The sequence below is a fragment of the Thunnus maccoyii genome, chromosome 9, assembly GCF_910596095.1.
Source record: "Thunnus maccoyii chromosome 9, fThuMac1.1, whole genome shotgun sequence".
Classification (NCBI taxonomy): domain Eukaryota; kingdom Metazoa; phylum Chordata; class Actinopteri; order Scombriformes; family Scombridae; genus Thunnus; species Thunnus maccoyii.
The window spans coordinates 22,602,793-22,624,766 of NC_056541.1; the positions used below are offsets into that span (position 1 = coordinate 22,602,793).

Here is a 21,974-nt window from a genome sequence, read left to right on the forward strand (position 1 = left end):
TGAATAGTGTCTATTCCAAGGAGTCCACTGGGGAGCGAGGAGTCACAGATTTAACCTACTGGGAGTTAAGAGAAAAAAAAAGTTGGGGACCCAGTGGCCTAGAAGAATATCTCCCCTCTGTCAAGAAATGACAACAAGACGAAACAAAGGCCCTGCGACCAGCCTCAGATACCACCATGCAACCTGGCACCTCGCCAGCGCCACATGAAAGAAGCAGATGTTCCTTTTTTTTTCAGGCTGCGGTTTTAATAAATAATTTATCCCATACAAGAACTAATCCATGGGTGAATGTGGGGAATACATCTCTATTTCCCTCCCTCTCTTTTTATCATAAACACATAAATATCTGTTTAACTAGTGTGTTGAGATGCACTGCACGTCCTCCTCCTGGCCCTCATCAGGCAGCTCACACACACAAAGGCCACGTTAAGATGTGATGGGGCGTCCCACTCCCAAAGGCCCAAACGGATGAATGTGAGGAGAGTGTCTGTGTGCACACACAGACTTCTTTGAGAATATCTATGTGCGCTAAGGGTTGCTCCCACAAAGCCAAAGTCAAACTACAGTTAAGACTGTCAGCTGGAGGTGGACCAGGCAGACACAATGCTCTCTAGTACTAATTAGTCTCTTCACCCAGCCTAGTCCCATAGCGAGGATAAATATACACATATGTAAAAGAGAGGGAGAGAGAGGGAATGAGGGAATAAAAGGAAGAGGTGGTGGTGACTTATTTTCAGTTTGACCTCTGCTTCCTATCCTAAAGAGAAAGGTTTCTGGTGTTATGAGAGTGCGTTTGTGTGTGTGCCTCTAATGTGTCTGGGTGGCAGGAGGTTGTTTGCCACTGATCATCTTTACCCATCTCTCCCTGGGGCCTCTCATCACCTCTACCACACCAGCCACTCCATCAGACTCAAGGTCGGGTGCACACACACACACATAAATGACTACCACCCCACAACTTCTGCGCTTGATCACTTCCTCTTCCTCACCTCCTGCCGAATGCCACCCGACCCCCCGCCCACCTGCCTAATTCTCCCCCACCTTGCCTCACCTCTGCTCCCCTGCTCCTGTGCTCTCCTTCCCCTGTCCTTCCCAGAATCCAGCCTGGCAGAGTGTGATGAATGGGACAACATTACTCTTGTCCTCTGTTGGCCTGGTTTAGCTGCTCCAGCCCATCTTCCTCTGTCTGTCAGTCTGTCTGTCTGTCTATCTGTTTGTCTTTTTCACTCTCTCTGTCTGCGTTGGCTTAAAACATATGGCACTATGAAATCTAAATACTGTATTCATTGGTTTTCGCCATGCTGCAAGATGAGAGTATAAGGAAACTTTGATAATACGCAAATGTAGATGAGGTACAGCTATTATACATATATATATATATATATATATATATATATATATATATATATGTATATGAAAGACAATCGTTTTAAAGACACATGTAAGCATTTCTGATTCTGTAAGGTGGTGTTTTTATCCACAGGAGTTTCATTTCTCTTCTATAAATTAAGATCCATACCTACACAATATTGTATAATTGTTCATTAATTAAATCATAGTAAATTACATGTGATTCATCACCCAGGTCTATAAAACGTGTGCTATCTCCGGTGTACCTTTAATTACATATTCATGTTCAGAGAGGCACAGGCAAGAAACAGCTTTAACATCCACTGTTTTAAACTTTGTTTTGGTAGGGAAAAAAAAAACACGACAGAGCGAGAGTGCATTGCTATGAAGTGAAGGGATCACGTCTTCAAATAAAATATGCATCCTCTCAGTGCTCATTACAGATTTATGACTCTTGTTAAAAGAAAAGGTGGCGGCTGCCTTCTAACATGTCTGACTTTCAAATTCAGACGACACCGCTGTCAAGTGTTGTGCTCCACATTCTGTCCAATGAGAGACCGGGAGGTATGAGTGTTCCATCTTCAACATCCTATTCGGTGAGTGTCTCGTAGAGAGTTACTTTGGGTGGATGAGAACACACAACTCCTCACCTACAGTGCAACGAGTGCTCGTCGTAAGCCTTTGATGCATAGTTCATCAGTCAAAAAGTTCAGTTGGTTCAGCCGCTCTTGTGTATGTGATTCAGAACAATAACAGTTGGGGGAGTAGACATTGCTGCATTAGGCATAATGAGCATTGGGATTTGCTCCAGCAATATGAAATAGTTTTGCTGTTTCTGTTGCAACTTTTAAGAAAAAGTGCTCACAAGCGTGTTCAAATCACCATACCACCCACAACCGCACACACATGCACACATATATGCTTTCAGGGCTCTGAGAATCCCCATTAGAAAATTACTTTGGTAGGTGCTTATTATCAGTGACTTATGGATCATAAAGTGTGAAAACAATCATTATTTTTAAGAGGAATGTAATTAGTGCTATTCAAAAAAAAAAACAACAATCTAAAAGTGTATTTTTGGCAAAAAAGTACACTGAGCAACTCTGTGGTGGAATTTTATTCCCTTATGGCCCTCATCACTGCACACATTACAAGTTCAAAATCAGCAATCAGCAAAAACTTGAGTCACTCCCAATGTCACCCTTTAGTACCTCAGAGCCTACAGTCCCACTAGCATCACACAGTTAACACACTGTCGCACCTCAATCTACAGCTGTCACCTTGCAGGGTAATAGGTCTACAGTGCTAGAGGGAAGTCACACAAAAAGACGGGAGCAGCCTTCCATGCTGGAGCCCCATTATCGTCCCCATCACCTTAAAGAGCAGGCAGAGGCGGAGGCCTCCAGGCGGGGTTGGATTGGGGGGCCGAACGTGCAGAGCGTGGGTGTTTGATTGAGACGCGGACAGGGAACAGGTATTGTACACAAAACCCTGACAGGACAGCAGACAGAGGCCGCCGGACAGACGATGAGCTAAGTAGGAAACCGGAAGACAGTCACACACACCATTAGAAGTCAGAGCCGCACACATGCCCACTTACCACCATCGCTCGTATCCACTCAAAGTGCCAGGAAGCCAACATATCCTCGAGGATATGGTTTTTATCACGGCTGTCCTCCCAGGGGCCTGGTTTAGGGTCCTTGTGGATAGATTACAGTAAGATTTTGTCTTTACAACCCGGAGAAATTAAGGTGCAAGGGTTAAAGAAAAAAAGAGGATACTTTACAACTGGGGTCTTATAGTTGATGTTTTGGCCAATATAACAGGCTATAGGCAAGAACAACATTGTTTCACCACCTTCTCTGTAGAGCTTGTAAACATAAGCACTGCACTAAAAGCAGCTTTAGCAGTGCAATGCAGAGGAGAGTTGTAATTGATTTTTTTTTTAAGTATTCAAACTTTGTTTCATCCTCCAAATAAATGCTTTTGATAGCTGGGTTAAAGCATGACTGTTTTAAAACCATTTTAGGCATATACTGGACTACTGCAAAGCTGTGTCTAGAAGAACACCAATTTCTATAATCTCTACAATGACTGTGGTGAGTATAAAGCTGTACTTATCTATAGGTATACTGGTAAACTGCAAAAAAAAACCCTCAGAACAAATGTTCATGTCAATAACAAAAGGCCAGAGTTAAAGTAAAAGTGAAAAGGGAATGGAGCAGAGCGAAGGAGAAATGAGAGAAAGCGAAAGACAAAGCAAGAGATATGTATCTTGGGGGAATAGAGATAGTGAGAGATGATCCACCTGATGTATGTGTGTGACAAAGAGGAAAAACAAACAAACAATGCAGTGTATTTTGCATAGAGAGACAATACCCCTCTATGCCTCTTTCACCCTCCTTTTTGTTTTCATTCCTTCCTCTATTAGCCAAACATGATTAAAATGCAGTTCCTACTAGTGTCTCTGCTGAACAACGAAAAAAAGACAGTGAGATGGAAAGAAAAATGAAGCGGAAAAGTCAAAAGCATCTTTTACAGCGTGACGCTTTTCATCCTTCACAGGCAGGGAGAAGAAAAGAACACAGAGATTGAAACTTTTTTTTTCTCTTCCCCTCTCCCTCTCTCTGTCTCTCTCTCCTATTCTCCTCAGCAGCTGAAACCCCCCCGATACCTGAGGACAACCCCACTGCATTACAAGCTCAATAGCCTCCCTAGAACAACATTTCAGTCACACTTTTTTTTTCCAGAGCATTGATATAATTCCCAATGCTCTCTTTAGTCCAATTACATTATGCCATGTCGCTATCTGAGCGATCGGCGCAGTGCCGTGACTGGGACTGAGAGAGGAGTGCTGGGGCTTGGGAAGGTGCTGCACAGCTCCATGTGCTATCTGGAGATAAGTCAGAAAACTTACACTGTTTTTAACCATATTCACACTGAGACAAAGTGTGCAAACCTTGTTTAACATAACATAGAGCGGAGAACCTAGGCACTAACAAGGAGAGAGCAGAGCGGTATTGTATGTAAAAATCAGTAGCCGAAAACAGCTGCAAGGCCTGCAGGGTGAGAACTGGATATGTGTGCTGATACTAGCCATTGGCCAGGAGTTGTATACTTGCCAGAGAATTGATAAACACACACACACACATGTGCACACTTGTGTGTGCGTGCATGAGTCATGCCTACAGGGAAAGCAGCAGAGGGTGGAAAGGCTGTCTCAGCACTATAGATGAGAAGGATAAAGAGATATTGTGCTTTAGGAAGACAACTGCGTGGCAGGAGAGATGAAGACACAGAGGATCATGTATGCTCAATCTTATATACAATGTACAGTCACCTGCATTACAATTTGTTACAACCTGTTTGGACCACATCAACATTTGGTGTCATGCAATGTGTACATAAATCACAGAAAGCTATCCTAAACTCCTCAAAATTGTATTGTAATTCCATATGGTTTACCTATATTCAGTTGGTGCCCCAATAGGTCAAAAAAGATTTCATCGCTGGTTCATGTGGAATGCCGTACGGAATTGAGTCCATAAATAAGACTAAAAAAAAAAAGGACTTTTCATTTCAGTATAGTAATTTAGATTTTACGGTTCAATGCGTTGGAGCTAATGAATAATGTCCACTCTATATTTACCATCAACTCTGCACATGAGGGAGGGAAAAGAGAAAATGAGCGAGAAACTGGAGAATGAAAAAAAAAAATTTCAAGGGTGCATGTGGTGTGTCTGTGTGTGTGTGAAAGAGAGATAGATAGATAGACAGAGAGAGAGAGAGAGAAAGAGAGAGGGAATGCACTGAGCAGTAAGCCTGTGAGCAGGACATGATTGCAGTGTGTATCTTATCTGTGTCAGGTCCTCCTGAGGCTAGTGGAGCCTAGCTGAGCGGAGCACGAGCGCTTCAGTGACCAGTCAACCGTGTGAGGGTAATCTCCTCACTCTTTCAGACTCTCTCTCTCTCTCTCTCTCTCTCTCTCTCTCCCTTTTTCCAGTAAGCCCCCCCTCTGGGAGACAGCTGAGCCACTGCGCACACATAAGCATGACGCTCACACAAAATACACAAACACATTTACGCACACAAACACTCTCACCCATGCTGAGCCTAAAGGTGATAGCTTCGTGCCAGCTTTGGACAGCGAGCCCTCAGGTGAGAAGAAACATCACAGGCTACATTGCACACTGAAGCCCCTGTAGCCAGTAGCCTGTAAATATACTGTGGGAATGAGCTGCATGTTGCTGCTATCTTACACCATCCATGTCCCACAATGTTACTTCGAGGTGTATTGGAAGATACTGAGAAGGCACATACAGACACATGAACTCAGCTGTAAGTAAGATAGAATTAGGGATGGCTGAGATGACAGCAGGTCCAGGACACTTGGGCATACAGGAGTACCTGTCCATGTCATTTTTACACGTTGTTGTGGCAGAGAAACCACAGGTGCGACTAACATTGATAATTGCTGCTTTCCACTTTTAACTGGTTCCAGAGCCCTGGTATTGTGCATGATGTGCTCAGTGTCATGGCTTACTGGGGAACCTACATAGAATGGAGGCATCGTTAATATTATTAATAACACTCGTGCTTCACCTGCTATGATGAGTCAAAATGTTTTCTGTGATAAAGTTTTATTACATTCGGCTGGGAGAAAACTCTCTTAGGATTATCTACGAAAAGAGAGTAAATCATTTCAAACGAAAACTACATGTCTGATAGTGTCCCAATACTAGCATCCCATAAACTAAAATCAGTGAACCTATGAAGGTGATAAATATAAACATGTCAAATTTAAGATCTACTGTTTGGGATGTTGCAACTGATATTAGAGTTCATGATGACAGCCATGTGAATAATAAGATGTATTGAGCTACAGTGTATTTTCAGAGCATTTAAAAAAAAATAAATATGGAAAAGTTAAAAGGTCTATGATTTTAACTTTACTATTTACTATTATGAAAACCTCTTCTTAGATTAAAGTGTTGAGCTCAATTGCTCTTGATTCAGCCTGTCTGGATAGTTAGATGATGATAATCTGTTGGCAGCACATTTTTTCACCATCATTAAATCACAACCAGATACAATACATGCTACACACTTGAAAAGTGTTCTGTATTATATTATCTGAATCTCTAAAAAAAAACTCTTTACTCTCAAAAAACATTTTTCATTCTGCCATGCTGACATCTTTTCATGCTGGATATGTATCTTATTTGTTATTTCTAAGACTACAATTTCAATATGTGTGCAACTGCTTCTGTACTCTGTTGGTGAAAAAGCTGCATCTGCAACTTGCCACCATGTTTAAGATTTGTTTTATTGAAAGCAGAGGTTCAAAATTTGGGCAGTATACTGCTTGCATATTCTCTGTGTGTGTGTGTGTAGGCAATAAGAGTCAAGCAACATTCCAAGCTGAAGATTAACGCACACACACAAACACACTCGCGGAGCAGGAGGACGAGAGTAGAGTAAAAAAAAAATTAGTTCATGTCTAACATTCTTTCATCCCTCATGTGCCTGCCTGCTTGGCTTTAACAACTGAGCCGTCCCCATCAATTAGTCTAGATGCTGGACTTTCATTGAGATTAAGTGACTAATATCAGTGCTTGCTCACAAGAAAGACACTTTTCACGTCTGCCCAACAATCTGCTAAGTCAAAACACATGTGGTGATCCAAGGCAAAAAGCCTGCAAGGGGTCTTCTATGCAATGAAAAACAGGTGTTCTACTTTTTGGCCATGTAATACCCCATTTAGCCTCTGGAGCAAAGGTTATCCAGCTAATAGCTGCCTTGTGGTGCACTGGGAAGAGCCGTGCACATGGCCGGAGTAAACATCTGGGACGAATTGTACATACTTGCAACATATGCTTCAAGTTCAATTAAAATGAGGCCTTGGCACATTTATTAATCTTTTTTTCCCTTTCGCTCTCGTTCTCTCTCTCTTCTTCCCTCTCTCCCCTATAGGCCTGTGCCATAAAAGAGGCCTCCTTTGACCCGTCCTTCATACTTACTCATACAATCTGAAGCTGTACCTCATATCCAATGTAAAAAACCTCATATCCAATGTAAAAGACAAATTTGTTAAGCCTTGAAATTCCATTTGTTCTGCACTTAACCAGGTTGGAGGGAAAGCAAAGGGAAGAGAGAGAGAGAGAGAGTACCGTATGTGTCAGGATGAAAGAGTGAAAAAAGGCAGGGAAGGGGACGATTGAGGAAAGGGTAGAAGGAGAGAGATATAGGCGAAGAAAAAAGAAAAATGCCCCCCTTTCAACTTTCCTACAGCCCAAATGAAATGCTAACAGTTGAGGGGAGCAATAGATCAAAATGTATGAAGCCAGAGTTGGTAAATTGTAGCCTTTGTGGCGGCTGTGCTATCCAGCATCCCAGCCCTGTGTGAGCACAGAGAGCAAGGCCTTCTTATGTGGAATAATCAGTTTGGCACCAAATCTGACGGAGGCTGCACAAGCTGCTGCTGCACCTCATTTCAATATGAAAGTCTAAAATGTATTTCATATAATCTGCAGCTTTTCAAATGCCTGTATTTTTATTTTTTCCCTGAGAGGAGGTAGGAAATGCAGTGATGGAGAACAGACGTAAAGAAGGGGTAAAAAAAGGTTCAAGGTTGCCTGGTGCATATCTTCAGTCAGTGGCCCCCTGTACATTTCAGCCTTGGAACTTCACAGCCATGAAACTTTGCTTCTGCATCACTGTGGGAGAGGATGTAATGCTCACGTATCTTTGTGTGCTCATCGCCCAACTGGCTGCCTGGCTGACTTATTGCCTGACTTACTGGTGGGATGACTATTTGACCATCTGCAACATAAGTGTGCTTTTTTTAACCCTTTTGCTGCAGACTTGAACTTACAACCCTTCGAAAATGGGAGCGGCTGTAAGCGAGGTTGGAATTGTATAAGAAAATTTCACATTCAGAATGTCCTTAGGCAAAATAATTTTGAGATATCAAATTGCCTGGTCAAAGGCCTTTACAATTACCATTGCAAACAGCCAGAGTTTTCCCTCAAAAAGATTACTACACCAGACCATGCAAATTACCACATCTTAGCCTACTAACCTTTATATTGCTGGAGTGTGGCTGCAAGGCATCAAGTAACAGCCAGACTAATTTCAGATTCAAGACTTTTCCGTCAAGGTGCTTTACGGTTTTCACAGTAAAATATTTGGGCTTTACTTAAAAGCTCAAGTTAGAATTTGTAAGAGTTACACTTCCTTGTTTTAAGACCCCTCGAGTCTGATCACACTGTGGTATCAAACTGAAAATTGTCTTCATTTCAAATGTGCGGCACCGAAGCCCAGACAACCCTGTAGATGGTTACAGAGTTGCTGAAGCATTTCAATTACCATCCCCAAGTGGAACATTGACAAAGTACTGTATCCTATCCAGTGGCATTTGTTTCAGTAGCTGTTCCTACAGTGTAAACGAGCGGAGGCAGTAAAGCAGCCACCTGTTGTTACCTGATAGTGTCTGGACAAGCCCAGATGCTGTTTTACTGGGACATAAAGGAGCAGTGAATGGACCTAAATAGCTAACTAAGCACTTTATACGGGTGCGTGTTCACAGGAAACAGGGCTGAAGCATGACTGTAATAACGTAAATTCTTCATAGTGTTATACGAAGGGAAAAATAAGGCCAGTGTACCAAACTGCAGTGAAAGACCAGGCCAAAGCAAAGCAAGCCAAGAAGAAGAAAGATGAGGAATGTGTTGTGTATATACCTACAGAGAAAACTTTTCAAAAAGGTTAAAAGGTTGTATAATCTTTGTACAAGTGTTTGTGCCTCAGGCAGTGACTGAACAGGGGAGGAGATGGGAGGGGAAGATCGAGTCATTTCATTCGTCTGTTTGTGTTTCCGGTCTATGAGGCAGTGTCAACTCTTCCTGAGGCAGTGTTTGTCTGTGCGTGTGTGTGTGTGTGTGTGTGAGTGTGTGTACATTTGTGTATGTGTTTGTGTGTGAGTGCATCCCTGCACACAAGACATAATTACCTTGTCATCTTTGTCAAAATCCTCATCCTCGTCCTCCAGCAGGTCCTCCATTGCTTGCTGACAGATGCAACGAGAGAAAAAAAACAGAAAGAGAAATAAAAACGTTTATGTAACAGCTATGGTGCAGATAAACATTAGATAACACAGGGTTAACATTGGCAGAACACCCAGAGAGGCATATTAAAGCTGATTGGTTATGGTTATGTCTGGCAAGAGTTTGTTAATGAGTATGGAAAGCATGTAGATAGCACAACTATTGGATTGGTGTGTGCTAATATGTCACAAGCTTCAGAATAGTTTAGAATTACAATTTAATTTTAGAAACATTCTGTTGTTCAAATGCGTTGACACTTCTGGAAATGTAAGCAAATGCTCTGGCTTTGAATTTCAACGGGCTGAGGATTAAAGTCTATTCATCCACTCAAATCGCATTGCACAAAAGCATTCAAATCTTACACCATTCAGCGGGACGAGACAGCAGAACTCTTCTTCTTCTGATTCTTTTTGGTCTCTTCTGACCTCTATGACCTTTGCACCCGTCTCTCACCTCAACCTCCCAATTTCTATACATTCATCAATCTATCATTTCATATCCTCTCACAGAATGGTGCTCCACGAAAGAAGAAAGAAGGAAGCCTGCAGCGTAGAGAGCAAGTCACAAAGAACAGCAACTATGTGCTTCAGTGGTCCAAAACCGATGAAACTGGAGCTGCTGTAGCTCTGAAGCCCCAAGATACCCCGATACATACTGTACAACACATAGAAGAAATGACAGAGACACACTCCTGTGCACACAGTCGGAGACAGTCAGAGACACAAAGACACATATGAATACATACGACATTCAGTAACAATGTCACATGCAGGTTGTGGCTTCTCCTGTTCACTAATAGAAGAAAGAGACAAAATTATTTTTACATATGCATTAACAGGAAATGAAATGTAGTAAGAAAAATGTCTTAATGGGAAATGCAGTCCTTCACATACAGCTCAGACCTCTATCTGTATGTGAAAAGTAAGCAGCCAAAAAACAAATGTCTTGGCTTATATAAAAGCAGCTTGAGCCACTGTGTTACTATATCTGATTAGTATTTAATGATACACTGCTTCGGTGGCTGTGTGCCTTTGTGATCGTGCACAAGTTCACATATGATGTCACCAAAGAGAAGACTACAGATCATTGCTGAATCTCTTATCCACCGTCTTCCTGTCAATCACACATCAAAGCAACAAGGTCATATTGTCGCTCCCAATTTACATAAACAAACACCCGTATCGTAAGCCCTACAGCTGTCAACACCCAACCCCCAAAACCCTAAAAACCTTCACCCAGACTCGACGCCACCACAACCCCCTAACCACGTCCAGAACGCCACAGACTAGTTTGGAGAAATCCAAAAATCATTACTTAACGAGACAATAGCTTTTGTCCTTTTTGTTTTTCATTGGAATAAGGGGAAAAACTATGTGGCGGCTGACATAAGCCTCTTATGTAAATGCAGCTTCTCAACACAAACAAAGAGGAGTTCAGAACAGCAGAGTTGAGAGGGTAGAGTCAATAGTGCGTTGTGCACCAGTGCATGTGCGTGCATGTGTGTGTGTGTGTGTGTGTGTGTTTGTGTTCTATCAATAGCTCGGAGCGAGTTGGGCAAAGTGTTGTGCATGTGTGCATGGTACTCCCTGTTGAAACAGTCTGACTGTATAGCAACTGGTTATTCCCCAGTTCACTGAGACTCCATCACTGTCTAGAAAAGTAAGCCTGACTGTTCACAGTTCACAATCTCTTTACTGATAGAGAATACATTCACTACTATGCTATACAAACACCAGAGAGAGAATTCTCGCTCTCAGCCGAGGCAAAAGATGTAGACGTGATACTGTAAAACGAAAGCCTTCTGGCATCTCTAAACAAATGAACTATAACTGTTTATAAAGTCATCATGGTTCCTCCCAAATCCTTTCACCCGTGCCAAAATACAAACATAATGGATTCCTCCACACAGAGGCTTTACTAGGGCATGCCTGGCACACGCTCCGAACTTTAAACAAAGGGAATGAGCATGAGCTAGCAGGAGAAGCATGACCTAGAGAGACAGAGAGAATGATAGAGTCGTTTGTCTCCCTCTGCTCTCCGCTCTGCTCTCTCTCCTCTATCGCCTCTGGTTACAGAGAGAAGTCATGTTTCCTGTGATGAGACACAGTGTAAAATTAATAAATAAAAAGACATGGAACATGTCATCTGCCCTGAAGATTGCCACGGCTAAATGCGTGCACTGAAGCTACTGTCTCAGTAAGGGAGGATATAAATTACCTCAGTGCAGCCGATGAATTCCAAACATCTTCCTTTCTCTCCCTCTACCTTTCTCTCTATTTTTCTCATTCGTTTCCTCTTTCTAAGACCTGTTTGGTGTATGATATCATTTGTCTGCTTATCCCCCCATTATCATGTTGTTTGAATTACTATCATTACAGCAAGGCAGCATCAAAGCCTTGCTGTCGACAGGATCGTGTAGAGCTCACATTGCCTGCAGAGCCGCTCCAGTCAATTCAATATCTACTGAGGTGGGGGATTAACATATTCAGACCTATTCAAATAATACAGGGAAGATACAGGCTACTCTTACAGATTACACTGTGCACCATAAATACATACAAAGATGGTGATAATATAAAATACATACAAAGAATATAAGTGAGTACAATGACATTGAGAGTTCAAATGGCTGTGAAAGTATATGAATACATCTGTTTGGCCTTCGTGGCTCCGACCTAAAAAGCTGATTTGCGAGGATTAAATTTCTTTTTTTTTTCTTTGTTTTTTTTTATACACTTTTGTCTTTGTTCTAGAGTGGCGACACCTTGTCTGTACACAAATTGAATTTTTAAAAAAAAGAATGACATATCTGTAGCATTGGCACATAACCCAGCACAAGCTCTGCTACATCATTCTGATTTTTCCTCTCTTACTGTGCTGCCCAACATTGCAAAATACTGTCTGTGGAAGGAGAGAAATGAACTGGACTAAACAATGAGTTTTGATTGTGTGTGTGTGAATGGCTTAGTCTTTTATCACACTATAATCAAGAACATGCAGCTACTGAACCGGATCATAGAGGTATTGTGGTATCCTCTTGTTTAGGTGTGTGTAATTCTTCAGTAAATCCTTGCATAACTATTGCTTTACTCTGTTTGGTGACTGATACTCAACATCTTCATGTTATTTACATTCAGTATTACGGAGCCAGATCTTTCTCTACCGTTTACTGTTACTCTGTGCCAGTTAAAGTGAACACTGATAGCTAAAAATCTGTCTGGACTGAATTTGAAAAAAGTCTGGCAAAAGCAACGGAAACTAAGGTAGTTGAAAAGTCCAGAGAGTGTTTGGATCTGATACTTTCCTGTTTGAGCGAGCCCCTGCTGCACAGACTGATTGACTGAGAATGTGATGAAAATTTTGTTACAGTGGTAAAAGGGAGCAGCGGAAGACAGTTTTTCAAGAACTGTGTGTCTATCAGCAGTGGGGCGCAGGTAGATATTTCTAATACCCTATTGATCCCCAAGAGGAGAATATTTGTATTCTCCCTTTGCATCCACAGGGAGCTTCTTGCACACATTTAGTGGCACAACAGCACCCCTAGAGTCTTTCTCAAGGACAGAAATTGCCTAATCTTGATTTATGTCCAGTTGTATCCCCCTTACTCCCCTAACTCTAACAAAACTAGCTCTGACTTTGATGTTGGAAGATTAGCAGTATGATTGTACCTTATAGGACTTAGCCCTTACCTATGTGATACAAAGTGAAAATGGCCAAAACAGGTTTGGAATTTAGGTTACAGGCAAGGATAACTACACTGTATGGAAACATACCGGAGAGTTTACAGCTAACCTGGCAAGGGTAGAGGGAAGCTTTTGAACTAAAAACTGTACTCTGAGGGGATTGTTGCTAGTACGTCATTTTCACCCTTCCTGTATAACACCTCTTTACTCACCCCTCTCTTTCCCTGACCAGGCAGAGTTCTCCCACCCTAACCTTCCCAATGACAGCCGCAGGGGGAATTGACGCCAAGGCAGACATCCCAGCGAACATGAAGATATACTTTCTCCTCCTTTTTTCTCCAATTCATCCATCCCTCCCTCTCTCCATCCTCCTGCTGCTCTTCCACTTTGATACGTGAGGGGGTTTTAACCTCTCCAGCTGCTGAGGTTTGGCCGACTGGCTGGCTGGGAGATCTCAAGGCCCTACTTGGTATGCACTATCCATGAGTGCATGTGTATGTGTGTATGTGTGTGCATATTGCCTACACCACAGTTTCTGCAGACTGGGGGAGGACTGTGCGTCTGATAAGGGCTGCTGGCTGAGCTTGGCTGACCCACGCGGGCCCTTCACAAGCTGTCAGAGCCACGGCCCTCAGAGGGGGGCCCTTCCATCTGCACTGCCCCAGCCAGGGCTCACCCAGCAGGGGGCTAGATAGGGGTGAGACCGGGGGGCTACCAGGAGCTGGAGGCTGGGGGTGGGGGTGAGAAGGGCGGCTCCATATTCATGAAAGCAACACAAAATCTGTGATCATTGGAAAAGATGCGTTAGCAATGCTTATTTTACAATTGCCAAACTCAGTGTACATTTCATCATTGCTTATTTGCTGACAAAACAGCAACTATGGTTAGTCAGAGATTCAGCAGCTATTTACAGGAAATCACAATGATCATGCTCCACTATCATTGTTTAGATAGTCGGTAAATCCGGTAAATTCAATAATAAGATGTTTGTCCTTCTCAGACAGATGATACAGTCTTGTCTTATTGTTTTTCATGCTCAATTGTGGAAAAGAGACTTGGTACATACTTGATGTTCAATCTATTGCACACACACTCACATCTGTAGGCTTGAGGCTCAAGGTTTAAACTGAAAAACTTGCAAACAGCTACAGCGGGTGTACTGTATAGACAAAACAACAACAACAAGCACTGAGGCAGACACCCTGAGCTGCTGACGCTGTTAGCAAAGAGCACAGACAGTTACAAAGGTTCAGTGTGATGAAGGGAGTTAGACAAATGGAGGGAAAGGAAGAGAAAGTGAGACAACATGATGAAAAGCAAGGCTGGGAGGATTCTGCAGTGGCATTCCTGATGCTCCCGATGCTCCCGTCCCGCTTCAAACTATGCCCGTCGCCTGTCTTTCTGCCTGCCAGCCTGCCATCCTATCTGCCAGTTTAGCAGAGACAGAGAGGCAGCGAGAGGAGCAGAGATGAGCGCGGTGATGTCGGGGCGGCACGGGGGAAATCAGCGGGGCACAGGCGCTCCCAGTTAAAAGTGACATGACCTTTTGATTTTGTCACCTGTCACCAACTGCCATGTCTGACTCTGCACTGAGGAGTGCCTGCCATCCACCGCTGCTTTCCTCTGCCTCCGTCTCTCTGTCGCTCCGTCTCTCTGAATGCCTCTCTGTCTTTTTCTGTCTCCTGCTCCCACTCCATCTCCTTTCCTCGTCCTCCTTTTCTTTCCCGAGCTGCGGCTTTGTGGGGAAAAAGTGGAGGTGTGTGACTTTCTGGAGGAGTTGAGGTATAATAGGCTGCGTTCCCTTTTTTCCTCGTAGCTTTCTTAATATTTACTCTTTTCTACCTGTGTTGTGCATGGCTCTTAATGAGGGCAGATGTCAAGGCACAGTGTGTTTAGAGATGCAGAATTTTTTTGAGATGCAAAATCTGGGAGAAAATAGAATAGATAAAAATGGCAATGTAGTCTTGTTCTAGAAATAATACAATGTTCAAATAAAAACCAGACATTATTACCGTCTTGGAAATAAACCTGATTGTTTTTACACTAATGAACAATACACTGCTGTCACACTGAGTGCTTCACAGTCGGGAAAGTAAAGATTAAACTTGTACAAGTAAAACTACATGAATTTAAACAAATACAAAATAAAACTATTAGAAGAAAACTTTAGTAAATTGTTTTAACTCGGGATGTAGAGTGGGTTGAAAATAGTCAGCTGTATCTCGCCGTCGGAGGCATGTCTGTAAGTGTGAAGTATCTTCAGGCCATTAAGGTCTTCTCTTCTGTAATGGGTTAGTGGATTCAGTGGGTGAATCAATGTAATGGTCTGAAGCATGGGATAAAGAGGATGGTCCTCCAGTGTGACGAGGCCTAATTGCCCGTCATCCTGTGGTAGAAAGAGACATCACCATGTTCTGTATGTGCCCTCTACGACAGCCTGCACTGAAATTAACACCTTCATAACATCTGGTAAGGGCCTTTCTGGGCCAACAGAACGCCAAGGAAGGATTTCTATTGGGATGTGTCCCTGCTCGTTAATCTCAGTGCCCATCATATATACTCATGCAAGCAGGCACACATATGAATACTACACACTGTTCTGAAAAGATACACACATGCATGCACACGCGCCTTGCAGCCTTTTTCTCTTCCAGCCTGTCCTCTGGTTGACCGAGCCCATCCTACTGGCAGCTTTTTTGCAACAGGTGTGGGATGAATCTAAGCCCCAAATGGTTCCAGGTATCAAAACAAGATAGAGACGGAAAAGGAGAGGGCCATGTCATTAAAAAGCTCCACCTCCTAACAACAAGGGACTCCACATAAATGCATTCCTTGATAGTACATGATCAGCTTTCAATGTCAAAGTAAAAGCAGTATCGTACTCTGCATAAAGTCAAAAGCATAAAAAGGTCTTTCTCTCCTTTTGTTTGTTTGTTTCAGAGAACATGTTTCGGCATGACATGCAGGTCAGCTAACAGTGTTGAGGAGTCAGGGTTCATAGGTCAGAGTGCTACATGATAAGAGAGGAGGTTAGTGACCTTCCTGGTGCATCGCCTCCTTTAATCGCTGTTCTAAGGACGCTCCAACTGCTTAGCAGGTACTGGTCAAGGTTGGGGCGAGGGTAAAGAGTGCTGATCCGAGATCTGTTTGCAAAGCAGCATGTAACCACACAACAGGCAGTGACCCTGAGTGGTGAATTACAGCATGTAGAGAACACTGTGTTTGTTTATCTGCTATAGACAGAGCTATGGACTGTGGTTGCGGTGTAAAACTGGAGAAGGGTCCTCACATTGAACTCATCAGATGAAGCAAGGCCCTTCAGTTCATTAGGAAGTCTGTACTCAAGTGTATACTTTTTTTTTTGTTTGTTTTCTCTCTTTCTCCCCCCACACTACCCTGCTCTCTCTCTCTCACTCTTCACAGTGAGTTCAGCAGAGATTCCTTTGGCATTACCCTCACCCCAGACTGTTGGAAAACCACAGCGCTCCGGATGCTGACCCTTGCTCGGCTCAGTACAATGCTTTAATTTGGTGTGTTGTTTAAAGTAATTAGAAAGCCCTTTCCCTTTGTTTTCTTTTCTATTCTTTTCTTTTCTCTGCCAAGTGCGAGAGGGAAACAGTGAGTCGTCCATGACTTCAGCTTGATAAAGAATCGGAAGAGGAATCCAAGGGATCGGGGGAGGAAGCGAAGAACGCAGATATTGTATGCTCGCTTGCTATACCCACTTCCCCCTGCACCACCACAGATTGGGAAACTCTGAAAACAAACAGGGACAGGACTCGGGGGATACATGTGTCTGAAAGTGTGTGTTAGAGTGTGCTGCGTGTGTGTACAGCTTTTGCAAACACAAATACCTAATAATACTACTTGCTTACACTATTGTACGTTACCTTTACTGTACTATATGTATTCAATTTGCATTTATTGCTATTTGTATGTATTTTACATAAGATAGTGCCATCACAAATGTAAGAGGCAGAGAGTTGATAATGGAACAGAGAGAAGGGGTTCATCACATTCACCAATCCTGAGGCAGTAAAATTGCAACAACGAGACAAGAGACGCTGTGATTGTCAGAGAATCTTCTTTGTGTCGCCCGTGCTGCGCTGTACTGTTCAGCACAACTGTCACAGCAGCAAGAAAAGGAGCATTAATGGTGCTAATCTTCGACAATTAATCCCACTTTCATCGGATATACTGTTGCAAAGGATATCTGCACGCACTCTTGCATGTGCACACACGTGTATGCATCGATGCACACACATACAGTAGATAGAAATAAGACGCAGGTTTTATACACACACACACACACTTTTATCCTCATATACACACACTGTACTTTGGCATACACATGGAATACACACACCTTTTTCTCTGTTTTACACAACTTACACATGCAAAAGCGTGTGTGTGCGTGTTTGCATATGGTGTGGTTCTACACTTCAGTAGAGCCTGAATCATAACCCTGAATAAAAGAGAGCAGACCGAACTACGTCAGGCAGAAAAACCACACACATACCACACCTGCACATTTACATACAGTACAGATGCACATATACAGCACTACCATCCCCTTCTCTTCCACTACGCTCTTGCCTCGGACTATCTCACAACCAGCCCGTACCAACTTGTCTTTCAGTCCTCCGCATACCATCCACAATCCAACAACACTTGAACTGCAAGAAGCACCTGTACAATGCTTTTGCTTTAAACCTTGACCATTGTGCTCATGTTGGACAGTGGAAAGTTTAATTGAAAGGAGGTAAGGTATTAAATTTTGTAGCATTGCTCTCATGTTTAAAAACATTCCTGGCCTTGCTGATCTATTCATCCCAAGCAGTCAAGTTAAAGGTATGTTCTCTGAATTCAACCACACACTCTCAAACCACACACTTTAAAGATGATGATATTCAGGCAACCTTCAAAAAATGGCAAAAAAAAAAGCCTTCAGGTGGACTACAATTGGGAAAAGATTTGAAGAGAGAAAATACTTACAGTACACTGAAAAAGTAAATGCCATTTTTTATAGTTGGTGGAAAACATCTTAAATGGTTCTGCTTTCAAGTGAGTTGAAAATGTGTTGTACAGACTACAAGCCTGAATGTGGTAGTATATGTTTATCAAAACTAAGACAGTATCAGATATTAAAAACAGTCAATCTGAGAGATCCCGTGTCAGTGCAGTAATAGGTGTCCATATCTCCTCTTGTCTCAGAGCACGGGACAACTTTGTAGAACTGAGCAGAACAGTATTGTTGTTCTAAAAGGCACTCACCATACCAGTATCAACAGTATCAACATGTCTTAATGTCCCAACCAATTCCTGAGATACTTGAGACACAATAGTCTCTTTCAAGGAGGAGAGAAAGCAATTCTGCACGAAGTGGAAGTTACATGTTCTTAAACTTATGAAGAAGTGAATGGCACATCCCGAGAATATGTAACCTTTGTTGCCTCATTTTAATTAGGAAGTGCATGGGAGAAGAATATCATTAGGTCTGGATAAATACAAGCAGAAGGTAGAGGTGACAAAAATCATCATGCTGGGTTTTGTCTTAGGGCATGCGTGATTTTTTTTTTGTCAAGCAATGTCGCCATCTACAGGTGAGGGGAAATATCCTTATTGTCATTCACAAATGAAGTGTCTATTTGGTCTACTTGCATTTGCAAACTTTCAAATTTTCACTTAAATGACTGTATTCAGGTTAAACATTCTAAATTATGTACAACAAACTACTATATCACCATATAATTGTCAAGTAACAGGAGGCTTGCATCTGTCTCACAGCGGTTGTGTTGCTGATTGAATTGCTGACTTTTTAAATTAACAAATATGGAAATAGAGAATTATAAATAGAGAAGCTTAGCTCTAAAGACTTACAAAGTTAATTTGTGTTGTATGTTATGTACATTTATCAAATTCCATTCTTATGTGTAATAATACAATGACACACCAATGAGCTCTGGTTCATTATAATGAAAAAATGTAATATCTGTTCCAAATCCAATCCAATCTAACCCAAAGAATCCTTATGAAGAAATAAATACACACATATAGATGGCAAGAGACTGCAAGAAAATCTGAGGTCTGTTAACTGGTTATTTCCAACTCAGTCTCGGAAAAGGCACTTATTAAAATTAATCACTTCATTGTTCACGCTCACTCCATAGTCCAGCTCTCGCTCTCATTTTCACTCTCTACTCTCCAAATGTGCCTGGCCATGATTAAAACATGTCTGTTTTCCATGACATTGCTTTGACATCATTTAATTGGTATAAGAGATAAAAAATAAATGAATTAAATAAATATACTACCAGGTAAGTGGCGTAACGTAGCTCAAGGTGACAGCCTATTATTTCTCCCTTTTCTTTGCCTCAAAGAAGGCAAAGTGAGAAATGTGAGATTGCACTGAGAAAGCAGCTCAAGGGGTAGATGGATTTCTTTTTTTAATTCTAAAAAAAAAAATCAGCTGATTATTGTTTTCTTAAACTCCAATTTTGCTCAAAGTTTACGGCTGCAATTTAATCAAATGGTATATTCCAAATGAGTTTTTATTATATTCATCTTCAGTGTTTCTTCAGAAAAGTATGTATGTATGTTTTTCACTCATCTGTACATCTATGCTGATAATACTCACAAATATGTCTTGTATCAAATCAAGTATCATAGAAATGAAATGTACTTAAATGTATTAACCCCGCATTGTGCATTTGGAAAGACGCATTTACAGTGAAATGAAAGAAAGGCGGAGGGATATCAAGAAGCTATGAGGTCACTCACCACATCTTGCCTTGTATCCTTCCCCGACACAATGAGGATGTAGTTCCAGGCCAACGGCAGCAGCAAAGCCAGGGGAATCATATAGAGTTCAAAGTTCCAAACGACAATGACAAAAAGCTAGAAAGAGAGAAAAGACAAAACTATCAGCGAAAGAAAAGTGAGAACAAAAAAAAGTGAGAACAGTGTGGTCTAGGAATGTATACATTCAGGACCCCATATTGACCCTCATGAGGCAAACGCCTGAGAATGTACGCCGACCATATGTGCGATTGGAAACGAGGCACATTCAAACACATTCATATGCAGAATCATAACCACCATGGAACAAAGCGTAAAAATAAGACTGTGCTTTAACAAAGGTACAGGCCTGGTGTCGCTGAGCCTAGGTTCAACACCCTGACCCTCAAGGCTTTCTAGGGCCTTCAGCTGAGGAGAAGGACGATGAGGAGGATGAGTACGAGCCGTCAGAGTCTCTTTCCTCCATGCCAATCATTTCAGGGGCTGAGGTCATGTACCGTTTCAGCAGCAGCACGTCAAAGCTGACCCTTCCATACTCAGCCCCAAACCCCAGCATCTGACCTCACACACCCCACACCCCGAGTCCCTAACCCTGTCACTCCAAGCCCCAATACCCTCTCTCCTACCCGAAAAGACTCTTATGCCCCATCTCTAACCTCCTCTTCACCCATCTGCCAAAACCATAACCCCTATACCTCCCCTCTCATCACCAAACAAGAAAAGTACCATCTGAAAATTAACCTTTCCTAAAACCTTGTATTCTGGTTTTGGCAGGGCTCTTTAGCCTCTGACAACAGATTATTGCGGTAGATAGGAGACGATATCTGTGGGAAAGTGAAATTGCTAATGATGGAAGCTTGTTATTTTATGGCGGCATTATGTCAATGGTCAAAGAGAATTGTGTCCGTTTTTTCAAAGTTTATCTGGACGAAATGGGATATTTTGTGGAAATAAACTGCTGGAAATCTTATCTTTCATCTCAAATAAATTTATGTTTAAGTATATAGAGATTTTTTGTGATTACTATTACCTCACCAGCAATTATAGTAAATGCTGAAAACTCAAGGCATGCCTAATATTCCATCTTTTACAAGCAAAACATATATATAAAATTCAAGCACAAGAAATCCATTTTTTTCAAACATGAGCAGAAAATATTTGTAATGAATTAGACTCTTTGCTGAAAAAGCATCTCTGTTTCACAACCAGTTTAATGGGAAACTTTCAAAAGGGGTGAAATTGAAACTATTACTGTATAAAGCAGATTTATTGGTATGTGTACCAGTTATGGTCTGTCCTGTTTGGCTGAAAAGATTAATAATCAACAATCACACTGTTTTAGCTTGTGTCTGTGTGTGTGTGTGTGTGTGTGTGTGTGTTGTTTGTAAGGGAAAGACAGAGAGAGGGAGAGGGGAGAATGAAAATCAAACTCTTCACTGTGTTTACAATCTAAGGTTAATACAAATATGAGGTTCAACAACCCCTCAAGAGTGTGCATGTAGGTCTGCTGTTACCGTAGTGGAGCCAGTCGGACACTAAACTGCACACACACACACACAGACACATTAATACACACTGCGCCGTCCGTATTTAATTTTCTTTGCACCCACCCACACACAAACACATGCGTCCGAGAATCAGCGCAAACAACTCCTCGTGACAAAATTTTTATCCTCAGCTTATCCCTCTCTCACATTGAAAAGTTTGAAAGGCTCGTTTCCAAACTTTTGAATAAAACTATAACTCCATGTAAAATTTACTAACAGACACTGAGTATACAAAGCAAAACAGAAATAAATTAAACATAACAAATGTCCAGTGCATTTGCATACTGCTCACAGCAAAATTTATTTTTCAAATAAACCCGAATGGCCTTGGTGCAACAACCAAATCTCCCAAAAGGATCAAAAGCTTTCTCTGTCTTTCTCAGGCTCAACTTCTCACATGTCTTTCTCTGACACAGCTGTATAAGAGAATTGCAAAGAAACTATTCAATAATTCATATTTGTATACTAATAAGCACACAACCATTTCTTTT

At 41.9% G+C, this 21,974-nt stretch overlaps 1 protein-coding gene across 6 annotated transcripts in view; it reads right to left on the reverse strand.

The window, feature by feature from the left end:
• mctp1a (multiple C2 domains, transmembrane 1a) overlaps positions 1 to 21,974 on the reverse strand; it is a 149,381-nt gene that overhangs the window by 18,045 nt on the left and 109,362 nt on the right. For 4 of the 6 annotated variants that reach the window (XM_042420843.1, XM_042420847.1, XM_042420848.1 and 1 more), the window contains exons 15-17: positions 19,919 to 20,035; positions 9,362 to 9,418; positions 2,951 to 3,049 (exon numbers count right to left, since the gene is read on the reverse strand). In XM_042420843.1, the coding sequence (XP_042276777.1) occupies positions 2,951 to 3,049; positions 9,362 to 9,418; positions 19,919 to 20,035 (273 nt within the window). The remainder of the gene's footprint in view (positions 1 to 2,950; positions 3,050 to 9,361; positions 9,419 to 19,918; positions 20,036 to 21,974) is intronic. The other 2 variants (XM_042420845.1, XM_042420846.1) reach the window with 1 other exon arrangement.